The 25,067-nt window shown below is 35.4% G+C and overlaps 1 protein-coding gene across 5 annotated transcripts in view; it reads left to right on the top strand.

Annotated features, from left to right (window-relative positions):
• The window catches only part of Stk3 (serine/threonine kinase 3), a 318,102-nt gene that overhangs the window by 174,253 nt on the left and 118,782 nt on the right, over positions 1-25,067 (top strand). For all 5 annotated transcript variants that reach the window (XM_063257610.1, XM_063257611.1, XM_063257615.1 and 2 more), the window contains 2 exons: positions 14,842-14,979; positions 24,931-25,056. In XM_063257610.1, coding sequence (XP_063113680.1) covers positions 14,842-14,979; positions 24,931-25,056 — 264 coding nt within the window. The remainder of the gene's footprint in view (positions 1-14,841; positions 14,980-24,930; positions 25,057-25,067) is intronic.

Below are 25,067 nucleotides of genomic sequence, written 5' to 3'. Positions count from 1 at the left end.
TCTGTTTCTTTGCTAAGGCTATTTTGTATTTATTTTAAACATTTTCTTGACTATTCATGGAAACATTCTTTCATATTGCTTTAAATATTTGTCAGGTAATTCTGATACCTCTGTCCTCTTGCTGTTGACATACACAGTATTGATTATCTTTTTTCAGTCAGTTTATGAATTTCCTGGCTCTTGATATGATGGATAATTTTTAGCTGAAACTGTACATTAAAAAATATTCATGTTCTGAGACTTTAGATTCTAACTCTGTTTTAGTTATGTGACATTACTCCCATTGAGGAATAGGGCAAAGTACAGGGTAAAGTTTTGAATTTAGGCTCTATACTTAGACTTTATGACACCAATGTTAGGAGTGACTCTTCATTACTGCTGGATTAGAGTAAGAAGCCTAGCTTACCAGGTAGTCTTCATTATACTGGGACTGACCTCTTTACTGATGAGTGGAGTAAAAATCTTGATTATGCTTTAGATCTCCGCAGAAGATAGGGGAAGGACACTGAGTTACTGCCAAGTTGAGGTGAAAGTCCAGGCTCAACATGGTATTCACTGACACTGCCAGTGGCAGGGAGAAGCAGTCCTCTTATCTCCAGGAGGGTGAAAGTCTTAGTGCCCTACTGGGTCTTTTCTGACAACACTATGGCAGGAAGTTGAAAGTCTCGTGAAAGTAGAAATACTAGGCTGTTCATTCTGTCTTTCTGACGTAACTGAGATAGACCTGTAGCTCCCATCCTGATCCCATATTATCTGTAGGAGAGTGCTATACTGATCTTTCTTGATAGGCTGCTCCTTTCCTGGTCTTTTAGCTAGAGAGAACAAGCTTTTGATGAGATTTTTAAACTGTTGGTTTCTTCTATTCTAAGTTATATGAAACAAAAAGAAAATCTAAGGAGTTCACTGCTGATATTTCATGGGTTCCCAGGAGTTCTAGCTTATTTGCCTTCTCTCTCCCTTTCAGATCACATGGTTGGTTGTATATAATGTCCATAGTTTTTAATTCTCTGTAATGGAAAAAATGAATAAAAAATACATATATGCTACTGTCTGAGTTACTTTTCTTTCATTGCTGAGATAAAATACCTGACACCCAAAATCTAAGAAGGAAAGGTTTATTTAGCTCACGGTTTGTAGAGGTTTCAGTCCATAATCAGCTGGCTCCAAGGCAAGGTGGCTTGCACAGAGACAACACTTCAAGATACCAGAAGACAGCAAAAGCAACAAGAGCAAGGTCAAGAGAGCAAACTTGTTTTCCTCCCTTATACTGTATGCAGGCTATCTGCCCACAGCATCTTGGTGCCCTCCTTTTGTACAAGATGAGGATATTTACAAAGTAAGGACCCTGATTCCTTCCAGAGTCCCTTAGTTAAACTTCTAAATGTCTCTAGTTGATGCAAAGTATCAACGGTTACAGCTACCTATCCTGGAATAGAACTTACATACAGTTTATTGTTTTTTAAATTTTATTTTAAAGAGAACAAAACTCAACAAAACAGAATAAAGCTGGGCTGGCAATCTAGCTCAGTGGCATACTCATCTGCCTGGCAAGCACGAGATTTTGAATTTCATCCCCGTAACAACAACAACAACAAAAAAAAAAACCTAAAAAAATTAAATAAAGCTAATCAAAACACAGCTGTGAAAGTAGGGGGCTGGGGATTTAGCTCAGCGGCATAAGCACCTGCCTTGCAAGCAGGCAGTCGTGAGTTTGATCCCTGGTACCGATAAAAAGGAAAAAAAGAAAGTGGTACAGAACTTCAAAACAGGACAATGGAAAATCAACAGTGGCTATCATAATATATCTTGCTATCTTCACAGTTGTTGTCCATACCATCAGACATAGCAAAATCAAACAAGAAAAAACAGAATAAAACCAATCAAAACGTAACATGGAATAAAATAAAACAAGAACAAAACAGTGAGAACAATACTGCACATTGTTATCTTCAAAATAGTTGCTCAGGTTACCAGACACAGGAATAAAACAAAATAGTAAAATAAAACAAAACATTGGATTTCAAAAACAAGACAGGAGGAAATCCTCCACAGTTGACCCAGGGCACACTGCCATCCTCCAGGTAGATACCTTGGTCACCAGCCACAGGCCTGCAGTGTGAACCAGATGATACAAGCATCATGCAATTCTCTTTCTCTCAGTTGCTATCATCTCACCCTGAGTCCTCTGAATTAGTGGGAGGGCGGGGGTGCTCTACTGGTTTTTCAGACTATGCACCTGCTGGCTCACAGAAAGACATAGATTCTCTTCTGACTGGAGCACTTTCCAATCTGTATGGTGGCATTTATTTCATGGGAAGGCATAGTTTTTCTTCTGGCTGGGGCTTTTCCCCATTGGTGTGGCCCCATGCAGTTTTTAATGGCTGCAACTTTCTAATTGATGGACTTTTTGATTAAGAAATAAAATATAGTGGCTTATGAATATATTAAATATATACATGTTTTTATATATGTACAAAGATACAGTTGGGTGTTGTTGACTAAGCTGGCCCTGGAATTAGTTTTTCTAGTTTCTTCCCTTTCTTTGTAACCCCAGACTTCTGCTTAATGGACTAGGAATTTGGAAATAAATACTTTGACTATATACCATTTGCTTTCACCCCTGACTTTTGACCCTGCATATACTCATCTAGAGGAATTAAATGAATACACGCATACATAGCACTAGATCCCATCCAAATTCTTGTACTGGATCTAGAACATCAAGAATTTAAAAATACTTCCCAGCTGGTTCTGATGTGCATATTGTGCTGAGAACCACTAGCCTAGAGTTTGGAAATGGGTGGATGGTTGCTTGTGGTTTGTGGGGCTTGATTAAAGAATATGATATTAGAAACTGATATGTAAACAAAAATATTTTACCATTTTCAGTAACTTTTGTTTGAATTTGATGATGTATTTGGAAGTCATTTTTGATGACTATATAGGTTAAATATTCCTAAGGCAGTATTTTCTCCTGAGTTCTATTTTTCATTCTGACTGTATGTCTTTTTTTATTATAGATTATCTACATTTTCAGTCGTTTCTTTTATGTTTGTGTTGTCTTTTGCTGTTAAGCAGCTTTACCTTTCTAAATTTAATTTACTTGATTTTTTTCTATTAATAGTGTTTGTATTAAATTGATTGTGCTGGGTAAAATTACTGTTCTTTTGCTGTCATTTATTGTATGACACTCTTATCTTAGGGCTACTTCATTGTTTTAATTCAGTCATAAGCACTCTGTTGACCTTTGCTTAATCATTCATAGATGTTTGTGCAAGCATGTACTTGAGTTTTGCAATTTCTGTTACATGTGACTGGATTGAGTAATATATTGTTCATAATTGGTATTACCTTTTGCACTTTGCTTTTCTTTTTGGTACTGGAGATTGAACCAGCGGCTTTGTGCATACTGTGCAAATACTTATCACTCAGCTACGTTTCCAGCTCTATTTAAGAGTTTTAAAATAGGATCTCAATAAATTACTCAGGCTGACCTTGCACTTGTAATCTTCCTGCCCCTGGCTTCTGAGCCTTCCCAGTAGCTGGGATTACATGTGTGTGTTACTGTACCGGAGCTTCACATTTTGCTGTAGTTCAGACTTTATTAATTATCTGCATTCTACAATAACAGTTTTTGCACTTTGGTTGTAAGCTGTGACATCACTTTTTACTAAGGGTGACTTTATGTCAAATGATAATTTTCTATTTTAATGTAATATGAGTAGATATTAATAAGAAAATATAAAAATACCACTTATTACTGCCATGAAAAAAATAAAGTTTAATAACAAGACAGAGAATAATTATACTCAATGCTCAGTGTATTATAATCTTAAAAGAATGACCAAAATGTTATTCGGAGTACAAGGTATAGACAAAAAAGTCTGTCTTATAAAGGAGAAACAAATAGACAAAAGCATAAAACTTTCAGTGAACTAAGAGAGACTAATAGTATAAATGAAACAAATTAGAATATATATTAAAATATTTTTGGAACAACTTAGATAATTTGGGGAACTATTTAGATTTCTATTTCCTATTATAAATATTTCATATATAGTATATGTACATATACTATATGTATATACATACATACAAATTTGATATAGGAGAACCCTGCAATATTTAAGCTTGTGTGTCTGACTTATTTCACTTAATATTATGTAGTCTCAAATTGCATCCCTTTACCTACAAAGTCTTCAAGTTTATTTTTCTTTATGACGAAGTAGTATTCCATTGTGTATAAATACCCATTTTATTCATTCATTGATAGATATATACAATGTTTCCTAATTCTCACTATTATTAATTATGCTACAATAAACATGAGTATGTACATATCCCTGTAATATGATGAGTGTCTCTTTTGGGAAGATATCCAAAAATATGTAGCTGGGTCAAATGAAATTTTTAGTTTTGTTTTTTTAGAAATCTCCACTCATTTCCATAGTGGTTGTACTAGTGTACATTCCTACCAACAATATAGAAGAGTTCCTTTTTCCTGCATCTTTATTAACATTTGTTATTATAAGAGTTTTTGATAATAGCCTTTCTTTCTGGGGTAAGACAGAATTCACTGTCATTTTAATTTGCATTTATCTAATGGCTAGAGTTGAACATTTTTTCATGTATTTATTGGCCACCAAATGATAATTTTGAGAATAGGTTGTCAGTCATAGGTGTTAGAGCCAAGTACTTATATCCTTTTCCCAGAGATTGTACTTTAGAAAGCTCTTACACTGACCTTGCTCTGCTTTGCTGTATCCTTTGTCAGGGCCATTGGATCTTGCTGTGGCTACCCAGGACGCCAGAATTCCCTTTGTGAATGATACTGATCCTGTGTGAATATCTTTCCTAGGGTTGTCTTCATAAGGGCAGACTGCACTGACAAGACTGCAGTGACAAAAGATGGCTATTGGGTGCTGACCTGTAGTGGTGGAAGCATTGGGATAGAGCCAAGACGTGTGCTAAGACATTTTAGGACATTTTAGGAGTCAAGTGGGGATAGAAGGTAATTAAACCTTAAGCTCTGCTCTCAAGGTGATCCATGCCAATTCCCTAAGGTTTATACATAAGGTGTGGTTGCATTTGTTTTGCTTTCTGTCCTGAGATCTGGCCCACTGCAAGAGGTGTGTGTCTCTTCCAAGGTCACAAGACTTTTGGTTCTCTGTGCTGGCTTGTTCAAGGGCTTAGATATGTTTACAGCCAGGAGGCTCCACTGAGTCTCAGTGTGCAGAGTTTTTATCAATACTTCCTTAAAGAATCATGGTTAGGGGCTGGGGATTTAGCTCGGCAGCATAAGCACTTGCCTTACAAGCAGGCAGTCGTGAGTTCGATGTGTGGTACTGATAAAAAAGAAAAAAATCATGGTTGATGAAATCATTGATCATATGTTTGAACAGAGGCTCTGCAGCTGGAAGGACTAACCCATCAATCACGTGATTCCTCTTCCCATGACCAGCCCATTCCCGAAGCTACAGAGGGTCTTATCCCAAATTACTCTATTAGCATAAATGACACCCCAAGGACATTCCAGGAGGTTTTGAAGCTCCTTGAAAAATGCTTTTAGAGGCCAGGGATTTCCGCTCAGTGGCATAAGCGCCTGTCTGGCAAGCATGAGGTCATGAGTTCAATCCCTGGTACCACAAAAAAAAAAAAAAAAAAGTGCTTTCAGAGTACAATGTATTTAGAACACTTCAAACGAAAGCATTGTGTTGGCTTTTTAGAGAAATTAGGTAAAGAAAATAGATTGAAACCTTATTCTGCTGTTCTCCCACTTACATTCTTGGTATTTGGAGTGAGGATATTGTAGCTAGTGTTGAAATAGCCTCTTCAACCATGAGGTAACCTAGAAAGTAAGAACACATCCTCATGGCACTATTTCACTGCCATACTAGCCTTACCTTGATCATTTCTGGATAACAGCTTCTTCTCTCTGATCTCCTTTTCTCTGCCCGCCTCCGAATATCTGTCTTTATTATGTTTACTATTTTTGCTGTAGTAAATTATCACATATTTAATATTTATACCGAAAGGTTCTTGCCCTAGTATAAATTCCTTTACAGCGATGGCAGTGGTCTAACCTGGCGAAGGCCAGAGCGGGACGCCAACCACTGCCGGCTTCTTCCTCAGCCCTAATTGCAGCTCCGCTTCCTGTTTGCCGCACAGAGAATTCCAATCGGCTCCTTACACGTCATCAGTATCCGCCCATGCGCCACTTCCCATCAGGGTCAGCACATAACCCTCTGCCTCTCCGAATCTGGTGGAAGGAGACAGCTGGGCAGCCTTGGGTTGTGTGCTCCTTTCCACGTCCTCAGCTCAATAAACCTGCTCATTTTGTACTTTGCTTCTCTGCTGTGCCAGAAAACGCTAACATATACAACACAAGTTTATCTTCTGGCTCTGTGGAAGTCCAACACAGATATTACTGGGCTAAAATAGAAGTGCTGGCATGGCTGGCTTTCCTCTAGAAGAAAATTTGTTTCTTTGTTCCTTCCTACTTGTAAAGGCTGCCCACATATCTTAGCTTATGGCCGAATCCATTATCTTAAGAGCAACTGCATTTGAAGACTGCTTCAAAGCAGATTATTTTTCCATAGTCACATCTCTCTTTGACTTTCTTCTTTTGCCTCCCCCTTCTACTTTTCAGGACCCTTGTGATTATATTGGTATCTGTTGATTCATCCATTCACTTATCCAGTCTTTCCCTTGTCTTCCTTTTCCTGTCTGTCTGCATTAATTTTTTGAACTGTTTGATGTTTTACCTTGGAATATTTACTTTTACATGTGCCCTTGAATAATAAGCATATATATCTAATAAAAGAAAGATTTTTAAAAAGCATTGTCTCCTATTTAGTGCGCATTCACAATTTTCCATTTGACACACATTTGTCAGCACCACCTCCCACCTTCAGCTGCATACCTTTTCACCCTTAGTGACACTTCTTGAAGGAATGGATCTATTTTTTAAAATCTTTTTTTTGGTAGGATCTTCCATAAACTGTATTTGCATTAATGTAAACTTGTTAACTTCTCCTCTATTCCCTTTGTTTTCTATAGCCTGGTAGTTCTAGAGTAAGCTTTAGACCATTCTGTAATGATGGGAATGTTCTATATCTGTCCTGTTCAGTGTGATCACTGCTTTCCACATGCAGTCAGGGCTCCAAGTGCACCTGTTCTCTGAATTTACCTTCTCATTTGGTCTTTATTGGTCAAGTTATTTAATGATTATGGTAATTGTCTTCGTTACTTTTCTTTTGTTGCTGAGGCAAAATACCTGGTACCCAAAATTAAAGAAAGGAAACGTTTGCTTGGTTCCCAGTTTGTAGAGGTTTTGGTTCATAGTTGGCTGACTCCAAGGCAGGATGGCTTGGTGGAGGAGAAACAGTTCGTAGAGCACAGTAGTTAGCAAAGCAAGATGATCACAGCTCTTTGTGTCCCTTTCTGTCTTATCCAGCCTACTTAGGGCAGGTAGCACTCATACCCTTAATCCTAGTGCCCCTGATCCTAGCATTGCACCATGAATCAAAGCCTGTGTCACACACTGTAGATCCAGCCAGCCCTGAAAAAGCTTTACCTATGACTCATGAGGCTTTGGGAGTACATCTAGGTAGAAGCATAAAAGAAGTTCAGGAGCTGGAGTGAGTTAGGTGTTCTTACTCTAGTACTTTAACGCGTGCTTCTTATAGAATCTACACTCTTGGAGAAAGGTTTATTTTGGACTGCTATTCTCTTCAGAATCGTTGTATATTTTATATTTTTGTTTGAGGAAGGGCTTATAAGATTTAGGATAGGATTGTATTTATGGTGTATTCAAACATCTTTGTCCTTTTTTCTTCTCCTCCTCCCCCATCTTTCTAAAGAGCAATTAATATTTGTTTAGTTAGAATTTTTCTTATAGATTGCTAGGACAGAATGCCACAGTATTTTTATTTACAGAGTGAAACCTGATAAACATCTACTCTAATCTCTTCACTTACAAGAAAACAAAAAAATAACTGAAGCTGTACAATTGGAGGATGATTTAGAAACCCAGATCTCTGACTCAAGTCCAGTATTGGCCCAATGACATTGTATTGCTTTCTCACTTGTAGTGGTATTTTAAAATTATTACTTTAAATTTTTTTCCTTCTCATAAGTTTAGTTTGAGTTGACTTTGTAGCTTGCCACCTGTGTATTATGCTTGTTATCAGGGAACAACTATGTTAATTTAGTTCTTTGTAGTTTAATAAGGTGCTTTCTCATCTTTTATCTCCATTATTTGTTGTAAAGATAACCTTTTGCTCATTCATCTGAGGTTCTTAAATAATGGCTTGGATTTCTTTGTGACTCTGGCATGCCTATTGCTTCTGTACATTTACAAATCCAGTTGCTGAAGCTTCAGACACATATGTTGACTTATTTCCCTGAGATAATAAAGTTCAAACATTGTACCTTCTCAGTTCAAGATCTTTCTACATCTGTTAGACACTCTTGTAGTTCAAGGCATGAAGTTCCAAGTATGAAGATAATTAGTTGTTTTGAGACACTTCTGTTTCTTGGCTTCTTACGATTACTTGTGATCAGGGAAGTTCTTTTTAAAATGTAATCAGAGGTTCAATATGTAGTTAAGCAACACATTGTGTAGAAACAAACACAGGATAATCATATAATTTATTGTACTAACATTCTTCAATCAAAATGGGGTTAGAGATAAGATAAATTATATAGCTGTAATGTGTGTGTGTGTGATCTGGTTGGTGTTTAGGTAGTGAATTGTTAGTCTAAGACTAGCCACTGATTGCCAAAACTTTCTACAGCAAGGGGCTTATTACCTAATCAACTCATACAAAACCTGAAGATTCTTACATGGATTCTCTGTGATTCATGATTAGGTTAAGTTAGTTTAATACAGTAAAGTGTGAGAAGCATGTTAGTTTGGTTCTGATTTTCTAACATTAAAAAATGAAAATAAAAGGCATGTTGATTTTCTTCGAGATATTTTGGTGGATAATATATAAAGACATTTGTTTGAATTGTATACCCATTGTTCAGGCTCCTTCAATGTTTGTTTGATTGTAGAATGTGACATTTTAGCTTTACTTTATGATGGTACTGAGTAAATAAGAGTTAAGAGTTAAGCTTTTTATCCTTGGCTTTCTAATAGCTACTGCTGAGGTGACCTTTATATGTTAAGATTATCTGAAGATAAGAGTGTGCTCAGAGTTCAAAGGAGAACATTGGCTTCAAGGACATAAATCACTGGGTTGTTATCCACCAATTTGTAAAGAAGTGCAGAGGAACAACATTTATCTAGATAATCTAGTATCATTTACCTGCAGTTTGAGGTCAGTCTATAATAGGGACTTATATAGTCCCTTTGAACTGCTTGGTAGAGATGAGGGTTAAAATTTATTTTTATTCTGTAATTTGAGGTAGCAGGTAGATTTGTCTACCTTTTTCAGCAGCTGCTGTTAACCCTATTTTGTCCTTTCTGAAAGTTTTATTAGGTTCTGATTCAACTTTCAGTCTGAGATTAAGTCATTCACATACAATTTCATGTTCTGGCACTCCATTGTTTGTTGTTGTTTCATGTATGTTCTGTCTTTTTTTTTCCTCTCACAAGTTTACTGTGCTATGTGTGGATCTGAGATGTGTATGCTATTTTAAAACCTGTAATCGCAGGGCTTACAAAGTCAGATACTTAAAACAACCATCATGTGAAGTAGTTTATTGAATAGTTTAAAAGGGATCCATGCAAAGAAAGAATATACACTCTCATTTCAATCAGCCTAATTCCTGCCTTATAATGTGAGCTTGATGTTGTCTGGATAAAATGAACCCATTGGTGTTACTTGTCCTGTGGCCCTTCAGATGGCCACTTCTAAATTACAGCATCATTTGAACACAGGAAATGGTTTTATAGTACCTAGGCATGGTGGTATATGCCAGTAATCCCAGAACTCCGCAGGCTGAAGCAGAAGGACTGCTCAAGCTTGAGGCCAGCCTGGACTACACAGTGAGTTCAAGGCTAGCCTGAACTGCAGAGTGAATACATGTCTCAGAAAGACCAAAAACAAACAAACAAACAAAGACTTTATAAATACTTGATTAAAAAATTGAAAGATGCTTATTGCTTTATAATACTGGCTATCTTGGTTTTGAAGGACTGTCGTAGATATGTTTAATAGGGTATAACATGTGCAAGAATGTTCTTATCTATTAAAGATTTACTTTTTTTGAAAATGATGTTTATACTGGTAAAGAGATTTAACTATTACTTTAGAATCAACAGACTTGAATATTGTGTCTTTATTTCTGTGCCCATGTAAAGTTTGTTGGATCACCTTAAACTTAAACCAATGACAATACATTGTAGTAAATGGCTGCTTATTCTGAGGATATTTAAAAGAATGACATATCCAGCTGTGGCGAGGCACATGCATAGAACCAGCTATTAGGGTGACTTAGCCAGGAGGATTAAGAGTTTAGGGCCAGCCCTGGCAGCATGGAGACCTCATCTCAAACCAAATGAAACCAAACCAAACCAACCATACAGAACAATGATATAGTGAAATTTTAGACTACAGGAAACTCTTACTATTGGCATGTCTGGCTTCTATTTCTTTAATTGTATGTTTTGAATGTAATCTTTCTTTTTTCTCTTCTCTACCCCTTCCAAACAATATTGTTAACATGGTTCTTCTGCTTCATTTCTTCTGTGCATTCCTGTAGATATTATCTTAGTTTGAACTTTTTATTATTCACAATGGGAATTCCACACTATGCTAGTCCCTGACTTTCCCCCCATGTTTAGCATGTCTCTAGGTTTGTTTTGTTTTTTGAGTTAAATTTTGAGTTACATTTTGGATCATAAATATACTCTGATTAACAGTAAAAACAAGTGTAATGCTCCTTCTCCTCCCACTAAAAAATTTTTAGTTGAATACTTCCTTGGAGACTCTTTGGTATGGAACTGAATATCCTGTATTCTCTCTTTCATGTTACTTACTTTCCTGAATCTTTACAGGATAAATCTGCTTACTCTCTCCCTTTCTTGTCTTCTCAGGAGTCAAGTTTCATTCTCTTCCTTTCTCTCATGCTGTTCCTCTGATGGGATTGACCTTTCTTCTTTATGCTGTATATAGGTTTTTTGTTTTTTTTTTTTTTTTTACTATTTTACCATTCTGTAGATATTTTGCTGTTTGGTCTTCATCACCACACTAGGTTAGAAGTTTCTTAAGGACAGTGATTTTTGTTTTCTGCTATTTCTTTAAGCAACATGTAATATCTAATACCATGCTCTTATGTAGTAGACATTAATAGAACAAGTAATTCTGAATTTGATTGTTACTTTGTATTTTCCCCAATTCATATTCTTTATATGGAAAACCTAAACAACATAAAATTCACCATTTTGACTATTTTTAAGTACAGTTTTGTGGTGTCAAGTATATTCACATTTTTGCGCAACAATCACTACTATACATGTTTAGGACTGTTCATCTTTTCCTGCTGAAGCCCCACGTCCATTGACCTCTCACCTCCTATTGTGTCTTTTCCCCAGCTTTTTACAACATTATTTTCTCTGTCTTCGTAAATTTGAACGTTCCAAGTTCTGATATAGGAATAATGATAAAATGCTTGTCTTTTTGCCACTGACTTATTTCACTTAACATAATTTCTTCAAGGTTCACTGATATTGTAGCATGGGTCAAGTTTTTCTTTTTTATGGCTTAATAGTTTTTCACCTTATACCATATTTTTAATATCCATGCATCTGTCAGTAGACACATAGATTGCTTCTACCATATGATAGTTGTGAATATGTTGCTACAAACAACAGCATACAAATATCTGTTCTAGTCTCCTTTTTAAATTTCTTTTTGGTATATGCACAGAAGTGGAATCATTGGATCATATGGTAATTATTTATTTATTTAAGAATCACCATACCGTTTTTCTATAGTGACTACCATTTACAGTTGCAACAGCAACACAAAAGGGGTTCAGTTCTTCACATCCTTGCTGACATTTTGTTCTGTCCTTTCTTTTCTCTTCCCTTTTTCCTTTTCCCTTTTCCTTCTCTTTTCCCATTTACTTTCCTTTTTCCTTCCTTTTTATTTTGCCCTCCTATATCTTTATGGTTTCAGTTTTCCTAATGAGTAGTGATGTTGAGTATCTTTTCATGACCTCATTGGCCATTTATCTAGCTTCTTTGGAGGAACGTGGTTCAAGAAATTTTTATTCAACATGGTGGAAGGCCAAATCGGGGATACTTACCCTGACGGCCACTTCTTCCTTCTTCCTCAATTACAGCTTCCTCCTTCCTTTCCCAGTGCTCTCGAAGGAACTTCCAATCAGCTCCTTGGGCCTCATCAGTGCCCGCCCCAAGCACTACATCTGCTCAAAGGTCACATACCCCACACCCGCTTATCCAGGCAGAGGAGAAAGCCAAACCCTTGCTGGTTGTGGGCTTCTCTCCACATCCTTTAAATAAAAAGACCACTTTCATTTTTTCTATAGTCTGCTCTTTTATTGTGCCAGAAAACTCTTAACAGTAGGGCTGGAGATTCAGCTCAATGGCTCAAGTGCTTACCTGGTAAGCGCAAGGTCATGAGTTTGATCCCTGGTACAAAAAAAAAAAAAAAAAAAAAAAATCCCCAAAAAACTCTTAACAGTTGTAACATGGAAATCCATCTGCTTTTTTTGGCATGTGCATATCCAGTCTTCTAACGACATTTGTTGACAAATGACAAGAAAGATCATTTGTTGTCTTTCTCTCATTTAAATTTTATTGAATGCTCTTTAACTTGATCAGCTATTCCAGTTGTGATTATAATAAGTTTTAAGATCTGTTTGGTTTTTGCCTTATCTCAAAAGGTTAAAAAACTTGTTTATGCTTTCTTAGACATATAAGGAAGGACTTGACACATTTATACATTGATAGTAGAATCATCATTCATCATCTCTGCTATCCTAGTAGACATGTTTATTTAAAGTTAGTGACTGTATTTGGTTTGTACTTTACCACTTTGCTTCCTGAAATGTGATAAAAACAGTGGAATACTTTTCTAGTTTAAGTGACAGTGCTTTTATATTATAAAATTTTGTTTTTAAGTCAACCTCTAAATTTTAGATAGTTTCACTTTGTAAAATGAGAGGCTTGAATTAAATAATCTGTTATATATTCTTTACTGTGGAACTTATGTGACTAAAATTCTTATGTGATAAGATTACATTTGAGTTTTATTAATTCTCATTAATATTGTGAAGTTACCACAGATTTAGAAGGGGTTATACTGGCTTTATCTTATGTAAGGAAGTCATTAAAATTGATATCCTTAGACTATATCTTTATAACTTTACCTGTAGTTTCAGTAGTTTCTTTATATATGAACAGAAGTTTTAACCATAGCTCTGATTAGTCTTTTTCAATGGTGTTTTAAAGACTTAGTTTCTAAACATTACTGTAATTTGTAATGTTACCAACTCTTTCTTGTTTATGAATTAGGGCAAGTGGACATAAATTAATGTATGCTGAATTCATTTGCAGGGAATGAGAGAGACAGAGAAAGAGAGAGACAGTGAGTGAGTGAGCTAGCAAGAGTCAAATGAAAAAGTGAGGAGACAGACAGACATCTATCTTCTGAAAAGTCAAAGAATTCCGAAGTCAGTTAGGGGAGATGTTTGGATACTATACCTCTGGATATATTTTTCAGAGCTCGTGATTGTAGCTTATGTTAACACTGCCCAAAAGCCATTTGTTTTCTCATCTCATTTATTGAAGTACGGTATATGTTCTGATTCATTTTACTTTGTAAAATTTTTATCATTGTTGTTGTTTTTATAACATTATAAAAAACAAAAATTATAATAGTATTTATTGAGTGACAACATTTCAGTTTTATTGTTTCATAACTTTTCAAACAAAATGATTTTTTAATGATGGCATCATATCATGAACTATTCCAGATGACCAGATGAGAAGTTAATTCATTACATACAGTGATTTCCTAAGAGCATTAGGGATTAATTAATTCTCATGGTTAAAAAATTGGATAGCTAGGAGAACAAGAATGAGTTGGAAGCTTTTTTTTTTTTTTTTTTTTTTGTCTTTTTCCCTTTTATCGGTACTGGGGATTGAACTCACAACTGCCTGCTTGCAAGGCAGGCGCTTATGCCGCTGAACTAAATCCCCAGCCCCGAGTTGGAAGCTTTTTATAGCTTCTGAATGTTGAGCTTTTTGAATGTATTGTGATTACTACTGAATTGTTAGTGCTAAGTCATTACTAAGAAATTAAAGTGGTGTATTACCTTTAAAACTTTTTTTATTTGGAATTATGACTCATATTTAAGATGAGAAGTAAAAATCTTGGCCCCATCAACTATAACTTCAGGTTACAATTGTAATTTTATTTGTGCTTAAGTATTTTGTATTGAAATTGCAAAATGACTACTGGAGTCCATTTTGAGAAACAGTACTTACAAAATTGAAATGGAAAATAAATGTAGCATGCAGTACCAAACTTTGGGAATATGTGTCTTATTTAACTAGGAAATGTCCTTGGTGAAAGTGTCAGAAATATAAAGTCTTCTTTGGAGACTGATAAAAAAATAATAGATAAAATAAAGAATGATGTGCTCAATGAGCTACAATTCAAATAGAGGAAATTTAATGGGAAATGATTAAATTAGTAGCAGATGGACTTACTTCCTGAATTGCAGTCTTACTGGAAATCCTAGAGCAGTTTAAATTGTTTTGAGATTTAAAGTCTGATATAAGATAGATAAAGAGATTTGTTTATTTGGTTGTCCTGTTGTGATTCTTACTATGTCTTTTGGATGTTTCATTTGTTCTAGGCTATTTTCATGATTCCTACAAATCCACCACCAACATTCAGGAAACCCGAACTTTGGTCTGATGATTTTACTGATTTTGTTAAAAAGTGCCTAGTGAAGAATCCTGAACAGAGAGCTACTGCAACACAGCTTTTACAGGTCAGTACTTGTAAAGAGGAAAAAAGATTTTTTATACATTTTAGCTTTCTGACATTGACCAGCCTACTGTGAGTTTCATAATTCACTAAAAATTTAAACTTTTCAAAGAACTACGGATTGACAAGACATGATACGTATACCACTCTTCTTTGTGTTCTCTATTATTTTCTACTTCTCAGTTCAGTCTTTTTTTCATTTTTCTCCTTATCTCTTTGTTCTTAACTCATTTCCTCTTCATACTGTTTTAAAACAACTTTCAAAGGTTTCACAGAAATGAGTTGTTGTCTTCATCATTGTTACTACTTTGACTTTTCCTTATGGCCCTTCAGTCAGCATTTCTCCATGAACTTTTTGCTGCACTGTAAGGTATAAATAAATACAAGACTCCTAATTCCCTAAAGGATTATTACATGTTATAAATGCTAGTTAGAAGATTACCTAGAATCTTTGCTATAAACAGACTTTGTATCCAGAATGTCAGGAAGTTTTTTTTTAAGTTTGTCTTGAAATTTATTGCTAGTAGAAGTAATTTGATAGGATAATAAATATTTGTAAACTTTCGTTTTCTCAACAGAATTATCTCAACTATCACCTAATATGAGTAATATTTCACATTCACAAACTTGATATTTACAAAATGTTTTTTTCAAAAAGTGACAAAAGAATTCATATCATGGTACTTCTAAAAAGTGATTTCTCAGTGTGCCATAATAAGATTTGTTGAGGTGGTATGGAAAATATTCCTAAATATATTATTTATTGTTATGAAAATTTAACTTTATACTCAAGTCTTCATGGAAGCCAATTTTAGGAGTATCTGTTTAAAATTAAATTCTCTGTATTCATTGACCCACCAAATACATTTTTAGGAATTTAGTCTACAGAAAAATTTAACCATATGTGAAATAATACATAGGGAAGAATAGCCATAGAACATTGTAATAACAAAAGATTACAGAGAGCTTAAATGCAGTATCTCAATTGACAACAGTCTAGGGTTAATCAAGAAGAGTAGATAGAAAATACATCTATACACATACTTTTATCAGGATTTGTAAAGGAGTATCCCTTAAAACATTAATTAATTAACTGGGTTCCATAGCAAACAATTGCAAAATTAAGAATCAAGAATGGGGTGTAGACTCTGCATTGAATACGCTTTATGAGACTTGAGTTTTGAGATATATACAAGAATCATTTTTCAGAAGCTAATTAATGGTTGGATGTTAAACTTTGTTGTATTTTTTACAATAAAAATTTATTTTAAAATGTTGTATGTTTTCCAAAGGAATCTAAATTGCATGAATCAAGGACCTGTTGCTGTTGTTATCTTGAGTATCTGAATTGTTCAATCCAAAAGAAAGCAACAAAAAGAATACACACATACATGTGCATGTACACACACAAGTGAAACAATTAACAAGATCTTTTGAATTAAGTTGAAATCTTAGCTTTCGAAAGATGAGCCAGTTGAAATCCCAAATACATTAAAGGACTAGGTTCAATTTTGGTCCAGTAGCCCATTATGTAAACTGAGATTTATTCTCATTTGAACCAGCCTCTGAGACTGGGATGGACTTGGTAGTATATATGAACTTCCTTGGTATGGGACTTACCCTGTTTACACCAATAGAGGTAAGGAATAGAAGAAATCACCTCCTCTCTGACCCTTTATTTATAGCTGTCTTAAATACTTCCTGTACATACATACATTCAGAGCTACATGTTATAGTATGCAGTTCAATATTAAAACACAATTGAGCATGCTTAAGAAGGGAAATTTGTTATTTACTCTATCTTTTTGCTTGTTCTGATGTTCCTTTTCTTAATGTTCCAAGGTCTCTGCCTGTATCATTTTCTTTCCAATTAGTGGAGTATGTTAACCACTGTTTTAGGATAGAACTGTAGTGAGAAATTTTCTTGGTTTTCTTTCATCTGAGAATATCATGACTTCCCCTCTTTTCATGATAGATATTTACATTAGAGTCGTAATTTGGCTTGACACTTCTTTTTCTTGCAATGCTGAAAATGTCATGCCACTTCTTTTGAGTACCATAATTTCTTAGGAGGAATCTACTGTTCTTTGGATTGTTTTATAGCTTGCTTTTTTCAAGATTTGTTTCTTTATCTTTGATTTTTCAGAAATTTAATTATGATGTGTCTTGTTACAATATTTTTTATAATAAATCTGAATCTCTTTGTGTTTATCCTGTTAGGGATTATTTAGCTTTAAAACCTGTAGATTTATATGTCTTACTAAATTAGAAGTTTTCAGCCAAATTTTTCAAGTACCTTTCCAGCCCCACCTTCTTTCTCTTTTATTTACTCCCATGACACAAAGTTTGGAACTTTTGTTTTTTATCAGTAGGTCCCTGAGGCACAAGTCTGTTGGCTTTTCTTTCTTGAGTCCTATTTTTCTGTTGTTTATACTGTTCATTTTTCTCTTTCTTTCTTTCTTTCTTTCTTTCTTTCTTTCTTTTCTTTCTTTCTTTCTTTCTTTTCCTTCCTTCCTTCCTTCCTTCCTTCCTTCCTTCCTTCCTTCCTTCTTCCTTCCTTCCTTCTTTCCTTCCTTCCTTCCTTCCTTCCTTCCTTCCTTCCTTTCTCTTGCAAGTTAGTGATTCTTCTCTATGCTTTGCTCTTAAGCCTGTCCATCAAGTTTTGAAATTTCAGTTACTGCATTTTTAATTTCTACACTTTTGTGGTTTTTGTCCACTGTCACCATAGTGTTATGCTTCAGCAGAGTATTTGAAACATTAGCCAGAGCAATCAGGTAAGAGAAAGAAATAAAAGGAATACACATAGGAAAGGAAGAATTCTAGTTATTGTTTGTGATGACATGGTACTCTACATAGAAGACCAAAAGAACTCCACCAAAATACTCTTAGAGTTAATAACCAGCTTCAGCAACATAGCAGGATACAAAATCAGCATACAAAAATCATTAGTATTTGTGTACACCAAGAATGAACTCAATGAGAAGAAAACTATGAAAACAGTACCATTCCCAGTAGCTTCCAAAAAATGAAATACCTAGGAATTAACTTAATCAAGAAAGTGAAAGACCTCTACAAAGAAAACAATAGTACTCTGAAAACGGAGATTGAAGAGGATATCAGAAAATAGACAGTGGTCCCCTGCTCTCAGATTTGTAAAACAAACATTGTCAAAATGGTCATGTACCCAAAACTGTTACACAGATTAATTACAGTCCCAACCAAGATACCAACAGCATACTTTACAGATCTAGAAAAAACAGTCCTAAAATTTATATAGAACCAGAAGAGACCCAGAATAAGAAAAGCAATCTTGAGCAAACAAGAGCAAAGCAAGAGGGCTTATATAACTGACTTCAAACTATCTTTTCTTTACTGAGACATTCCAAACTTGTTCGCTTATTGGTTTAAAATTCTTATCAGGTAATCTCAATATCTCTGTCATCCTGTTGTTAGAGTCTGTTGATTGGCTTTTTCCCATTTAAATTTCTATTTTCCTGGTTTTGGTATGATGAGAAACAGTTGAAATCTGCACAGTGTGAGTATTACGTTACAAGGCTCTGGCTCTTCTCCCTTCCTCCTCACCTTCTCTGTCCTTTCTTTCTGCTGTTCTCCCCTCCTTCCTTCGTTCTGTCTTTCCTTTCTTCTCTCTCTGTGTTTCTTTCATGCTTGAGATGGTACACAGGGCCTCACACATGCTACTAGGCAACCAGTCTACTACTTAGTGACACCTGCAACCCTCTTACTGAAATCTTGTATTATAACCTCTTTTGTCTCTGCTCCAGTGAGTGTAGAGAGTTGCCATCTTACTTACGCTGGATGAGAAATGAATTCCACTCTTTATACTTGGTCTCCATTGTAATGCAAGGTGAATGAGCGCTAGTTGCTACTTGTGGATACAAAGTTAGGTTTCCCAATGTTTCAACTGGTACTGCATTGGGTGGGAGGTGGCCTCATAATAGCTGAATGGTGGTGACACCTCTTCTTCTTCCTCTTCCTCTTCCTCCTCCTCTTCCTCCTCCTCCTCCTCTTCAATTAGAGAGAAAAAAGCAAAACAGGAAAAAGGGTAGAAATAATACAGAATTCAAAACAAAACCAGTAAGAAATCACTCATTGATAAATTACATTTGCTATCTTAGAAGTAGTTACTCAAGTCACAAAATCACAGCATAAAAAGTGAACAAACAATGACAGCACAAACCACCCTGTTTCATGAACCAACAGAAACTTAGTACTATGCTTATCTATCTTGCACACTTAAACATACATACAGTTATATACTTTAGAGCACTTTCTTTCCCTTTCATTATCACAATATCTGTTACACATTTTGGATCATACTACTCTTTCAGTTTTTTATTATTGTTTATACTAGAGAGACTACGGTATTTATAAATGTGAGTCTGATTTATTTCACTTACGAGTATAGTCTCAAGTTGTCTCCATTTACCTATAAAAGCCTCAAGATCGTCCTTTTTATAGCTGAATAATATTCCACTGTATAAAAATAGGTGGTGACACTTCTAATCCTTCACTCAGCTGCTTGTAGCCCCATTCCAAGAGGGAGAATGTGGTGTAAGTATGGGCTCCCATATGTGTTTCTTTCCTCTTGGAGATTTTATGGTACCTGCTGGAGTGGAGAGCCCTAGCATGGTACTCCATCTTAGTTGACACCATCCCAATAGTAAACCCAGACAGCTTCACAAGGGTGGAAGCCTTCCTACCTCAGCCTTTGGAGGCGTAGTTTTTTTCTGTGATGTTGGGAGTAGAATGATTGTTGTATAGAAGTTTTCTCCTGGCAAGGCTTTCCTACTTCTTTCACTTGAAAAGCAGGCTTTTGTAGGAGATTTTAAAGTTTGTACTGGCTTCTGTAGTATTGTCTGAGATAAATGAAATAAAAACAAAACACATGGAAAGCACAATGATAACCTTCTTTGGATCCCAGCTTTTCTTGCTAGTCCACTGCTTTCTTTTTGTATTTCAAACCGTTCTTAGGTTGTTTAAATAAATATAGAGGTCAATTCTGCAAATTTCTTTCCTTTTGAGCATGCCCAAGAAGATAGCAAGTTATATATAATATAGTTTGAGATTTATATACCTTTTTAAAGAGATACAATTCTGTTGGTTCCCAATTAATGTACTGTTGATCCACTTCTGTTAGTGCCAGTTGTATATTCCTTATAAGCAATGCTTGGGGCTGGAAGTGCTTCAGAATTTTAGGATTTTGGCGTATTTGCATGGATTACTCAATGAATGTCCCTAGACTGAAAGTCAGAATTCTAAAATGTTTCAAAATCTGCAACTTCTTGGTATCATATTGGCTACATCATCCACCTATTCCACTTTGATCATGTTATTCACGATTATTTTCGTTTGACTAATATTTCATTGTCACTAAATTCGACTCATTTTCTACCGTTCTCCATTTCCTCTTTTTTTTTTTTGGCAACTAGTTTTTAAAACCTAGTTTCTTAATAATTCATACTTGTATATATTTATAGACTCTTCCCCACTCATTTCATTTCTAAACTATAGTGCAAGATTATTTAATAGAGTTTTTGCATTATTCTGTTGTTTATGCAATTCAGATATGGGCATCTTATCCTAAGCATTTATTCTCTTTGCCTCATTGTTGCCTGTATTGAAACTCACAGAACCCCACTTCCCTAAATGATGATCTTGCCTTGGCCAGGCAAGTGTTCTACTGTATTCCAGCAAACATCTTCTGTGTCATGTCTTGTTTTTACTATTTCTCCAAAAAAGAAAAACAAAAAACAAAAACCCTATTTCTTCTTTTTTTTTATTTTAAAGAGAGTAAAATTGAATGCAACAACAGAACAAAACAGAACATATGAAAGTAATGTAAGAAACATTAGTTTCAAAGCAAGACAACCGGAGATCTTCTCTATCTATCATACTGTGTGTTTTCTTACAAATAGTTGATCATATCTTCACATATGGAGAATTCATATGAAACAACAGTGTATAAAACTGATCTGAGGGGCTGGGGATTTAGCTCAGCAGCATAAGCACCTGCCTTGCAAGCAGGCGGTCGTGAGTTTGATCCCCGGTACCGATAAAAAGGAAAAAGACAAAAAAAAAAAAAAACCCAAAAAAACAAAAAACTGATCTGAACAGGATGAGGAAAGCGTTTTAGGTCTTCAAGATTAGACAACTGGGAAATCAACAATGGCTGTCATTGTGTCTCTCATTTTCTTCAAAATAGCTGTCCATACTTTCTTGTATGTTAAAATTAAACAAAACAAAACAGGCTAAAATCACTCTGAACAAAGAATAATAGTATTGCTGGATTTCATACCATGATGCTACGGAATCAGCACTGGGTACTGTAGTGTTTCTTTTTCTTCAAAGTAGTTGTTCATTTCATCATGCGTTATATGATCAGTTCTCATAAACTGTTTATAGGTTCTACATATGCGTGAGTCTCTACATGTATTTCTATCCTTTCTGTATTAGAGGGAGAAACAAAACAAAGCAAGACAAAATAAAACATATTCCTATAAAAACATGAAACGAAAAAGTCATATAACCACAGTACAAGGTGATCTACAATGGTTACTGTGTTGTCTCTTGTTATCTTCAATAAAATTGTCTATATCATCAGACATAGTATAATTGAATATAGCAGTACATAGTAATATTAATAAAAACAAAACATTGTAGATAGTGTAAAACTTCGAAAGAAGGTAATAACTAAACCACAATGGGTATCCTAGTGAATCCGGTCATCTTGATTGTAGTCACCTATGCTCTCAGACTTGATACTATCAGTCATAACAGATTTGAATAAAATCTGTTGATACCAAACAGCAGTCTAACAAACCAGATTCAACTAAGATCATAGTAAAACTAAATCATAGTAAAACAGTGTAAGTTATGCAGAGCTTCAGATTAAGTTAATAGAAAATTAAGGATGATTACCATACTGTATCCTGCAGTTTTTGGGATAGCAGTCTGTGCCCTCAAATTTGGTACAAGTAGACAAACTGGAACAGAATATAATCTATCTAAGCAGAGTGGTGTGAGTAATGTGGGTTTTAAATCCTGATACACTATTAATCATATCCTCTGCCTTCTTTTTTTAGACTATTCCTCCCCTTTCACTCCTACAGGGTGCACTGTGCATTTTGGGTTCCACCAACTCCCTCAGTTTTTAGATGGAGGGGAGCAATCTGCTATTTACCTAAGTGGTTCCAAACCTTCTCACTACTGGATCTCAAGTTGTATTCCTTTACCTACAAAAGCCTGTCTTTCCAAGCTGTCTGCAGGTGCTGATCGAGTTGCCCCTATTTCTGTCTGGTTCCCTGTCACATACAGCATTGTTTTCTCATATTTGATTTTTGGCTCATAAACCCTTTTTAAAATTAATTATATTTTCTATACAGAGCATCTCAATGGACCCTACCTCCTGATCTACTCTGCCTGTGGGTTTTTTTTTTTTTTTAGTGTATCAAGGCCATCTATATTAAGAGATTATAGCCAACCTTCTCTGCCTCATTTCTGCTATGCTATTTTTCTGCCATTAGTTGTCTGTTTCTTCTTTGTGAGGCATCTGAGAGTATCTTACCCATTCTTCTATTTGTGTTATTTATGCATTTTTGTTTGGGGGATTGTAGTAATGCTAGAAGTTGAATCCAACACCTCACAAATGCTAAGCTTGCACTCTTCCACTGAGCTGCTCCTTTAGTGTTGTCTTCTCTCTGTACATCTCTTTAACTTGTAGGTTGGGCTTAGCCATCATGAATATAACGTGTTTGTCATACTGTAATTTTTAAATATGTATTTATCTTTTATTCCTTACATTAGGTTGTAAATTCCTTAAGGAAAAGAATATAACTGCTGTGTGTGTGTGTGGTGTGTTTTGTTTTTGATTCCTTTCTACTACTGTTTCTCAGAAGGTTTCAAAGTAATAGAATGGTACCTTGCATCTTGCTCTTTTAGCATCTCTGGAATACTGTCTTTGTAGTTGCATCATAAGTACCTCTGTTTTCCAGCTTAGCACAAAAATATAGCCCAGCTAAGCCCAGCTTAGCACAAAAATATAGTGTTTTATAGCCCAGACCAGAAAGTGAAACACAATTCTTGAACTCATATTCCACTGGTGAGAATCACTTAATCACAACCAGCTGAAAGGGAAACTGAGAAATGTAGGATCTGACCAAATGTCGTAGTTAGGGATTGTACACAGAGAACAATTAGGATTAGGACATGGAGTTTATAATATTATTTTTATAATGGTCACCGAGGGTTAACACAGGAAAATGCAGTAAATCTATCTGTAACACCAAAGACATAGATTATTTAGTCAAGAGCCTAAATCCCACAGCAATGTCCCACATGAGTCCAGATAAAACCCAGAACTCAGGACAATGCCTCCCACGAGTCCAGCTGGAGGTCCAGAGCCCACAAGAAGGACTCATGCCAGTATGGATCCATGCCAGGAAGAACCAAGGGTCAGCGGTGGAAGCCAGAAAGTCTATGCTGGCAGGGTGAAGGAGCTGTGCTAGTAGGATGAGGATTCTACGCTGGAGCCGAGAAGTCACACTCACAACAAGGACCAGGGCTATCCTGAAAGGCACCACAGCCATTCTCAGCGACATGGAGGTCCTGAGCTCCGTGGACGACAAGCACAGTCGGGTATGTGCCAGGAAGCAGTGTGATGAGTTCATCCTGGAGACCAAGCAGCACATGTCTTCCCTTCTGGAACCAGGAAGCAATGCTCGATATGAGAACCAAAGCTTCGCCAGGAGAACCAACAGCTCAAACAGCAACTCGTAGGAGAACCCACAATGCCTCCATGCAACAACGCATTAACACCTCAACCCCCAACACTTCCCTTCTTCTCCACCTACTTATCCTGGCAACTTTCTTCAGGAGGAGCATCTTCACTCAATACCATGCGATGTAATCCAGCAGGTGTTAAATTGACCACCAGTTCTTAATCCATTACACCAAACATCTATAGATGTAGCTACAACTTAATTTTGGTGGATGCCTAGGAGTCTAAACCACTGATTCATTAATTGGACTTAATTTATTTGATGAAGAAATTTATTGCTTCTGTATAATTGATCCTACTGTTCCCAGACTTTTGTAAAATTCTTAACTCATAGTTTCCCCAAATGTTCACCCTTTTACAGCTTCTTCTAAATGTCTGTAACTTCCTATTGACATTTTTGTCTTGATGTATGTTTTTGTGTTTTGTTCATCTTTTATTAAAATAAACTTGTTGCTTTTGCCTGAAAAACTTACTGGTATATAATTATGCAAATTACATTTTGAAGCTGCATTGCTGCCTCTAAATAAATTTGTCTCTTGCAAATTACATTTATAACTTGCCTCTCTACTTTCTCTCATGTGCTTCCCTCCCAGTAAAAATGCAAGTTTATTTGTGTGATTTTCCTTTGCTTATCCGATTATGTAATAGTAGTGTTATAGAGAACTTAGCCATTTTAGTTAGAATGATAAAAAGAAATATTGTTTTTATATATAGTATGAAACCAAGGCACTAGTTATCTGAAAGTATTTTTCTGTCTTTATTAGAAATATATTATTTGAGACACAAAATAGAATGTATGTAAAAGAAGTAATGAAATTAGTTGCCCTCTTTTTGACCACTGATCTCAGTTTATAAAGATTAATTAAATTCTGTAGCTCTATACCAACATGTTATTTTTATTTATAATATAATTACCAATCTGGTTTTTAAAAATGTTGATAATTTTTGCTATCTAATATATACTTTCTTTGGATAATTATATCATTAAGAATAATGTATTATTAATCAAATTATATTTTGTGTGTGGAGTTTTCTAGAGCAGCCAACATACTCTGTTTTCTTAGCCAACCTAGTTAGCATTTACTGTTACTTTAATATTTGCTAGCTGTAATTCAAAAACATGTTTTGATTTTATACCATTGAATTTTACTTTTATAGCATCCTTTTATCAAGAATGCAAAACCTGTATCAATATTAAGAGACTTGATCACAGAAGCTATGGAGATCAAAGCTAAAAGACATGAAGAACAGCAACGAGAATTAGAAGAGGAAGAAGAAAATTCGGTTTGTAATCA

The sequence above is a fragment of the Cavia porcellus genome, unplaced genomic scaffold, assembly GCF_034190915.1.
Source record: "Cavia porcellus strain 051 isolate PalLab524CR breed Dunkin Hartley unplaced genomic scaffold, mCavPor4.1 scaffold_10, whole genome shotgun sequence".
Classification (NCBI taxonomy): Eukaryota; Metazoa; Chordata; class Mammalia; order Rodentia; family Caviidae; genus Cavia; species Cavia porcellus.
This window is presented reverse-complemented; position numbering and strand designations above follow the sequence as displayed.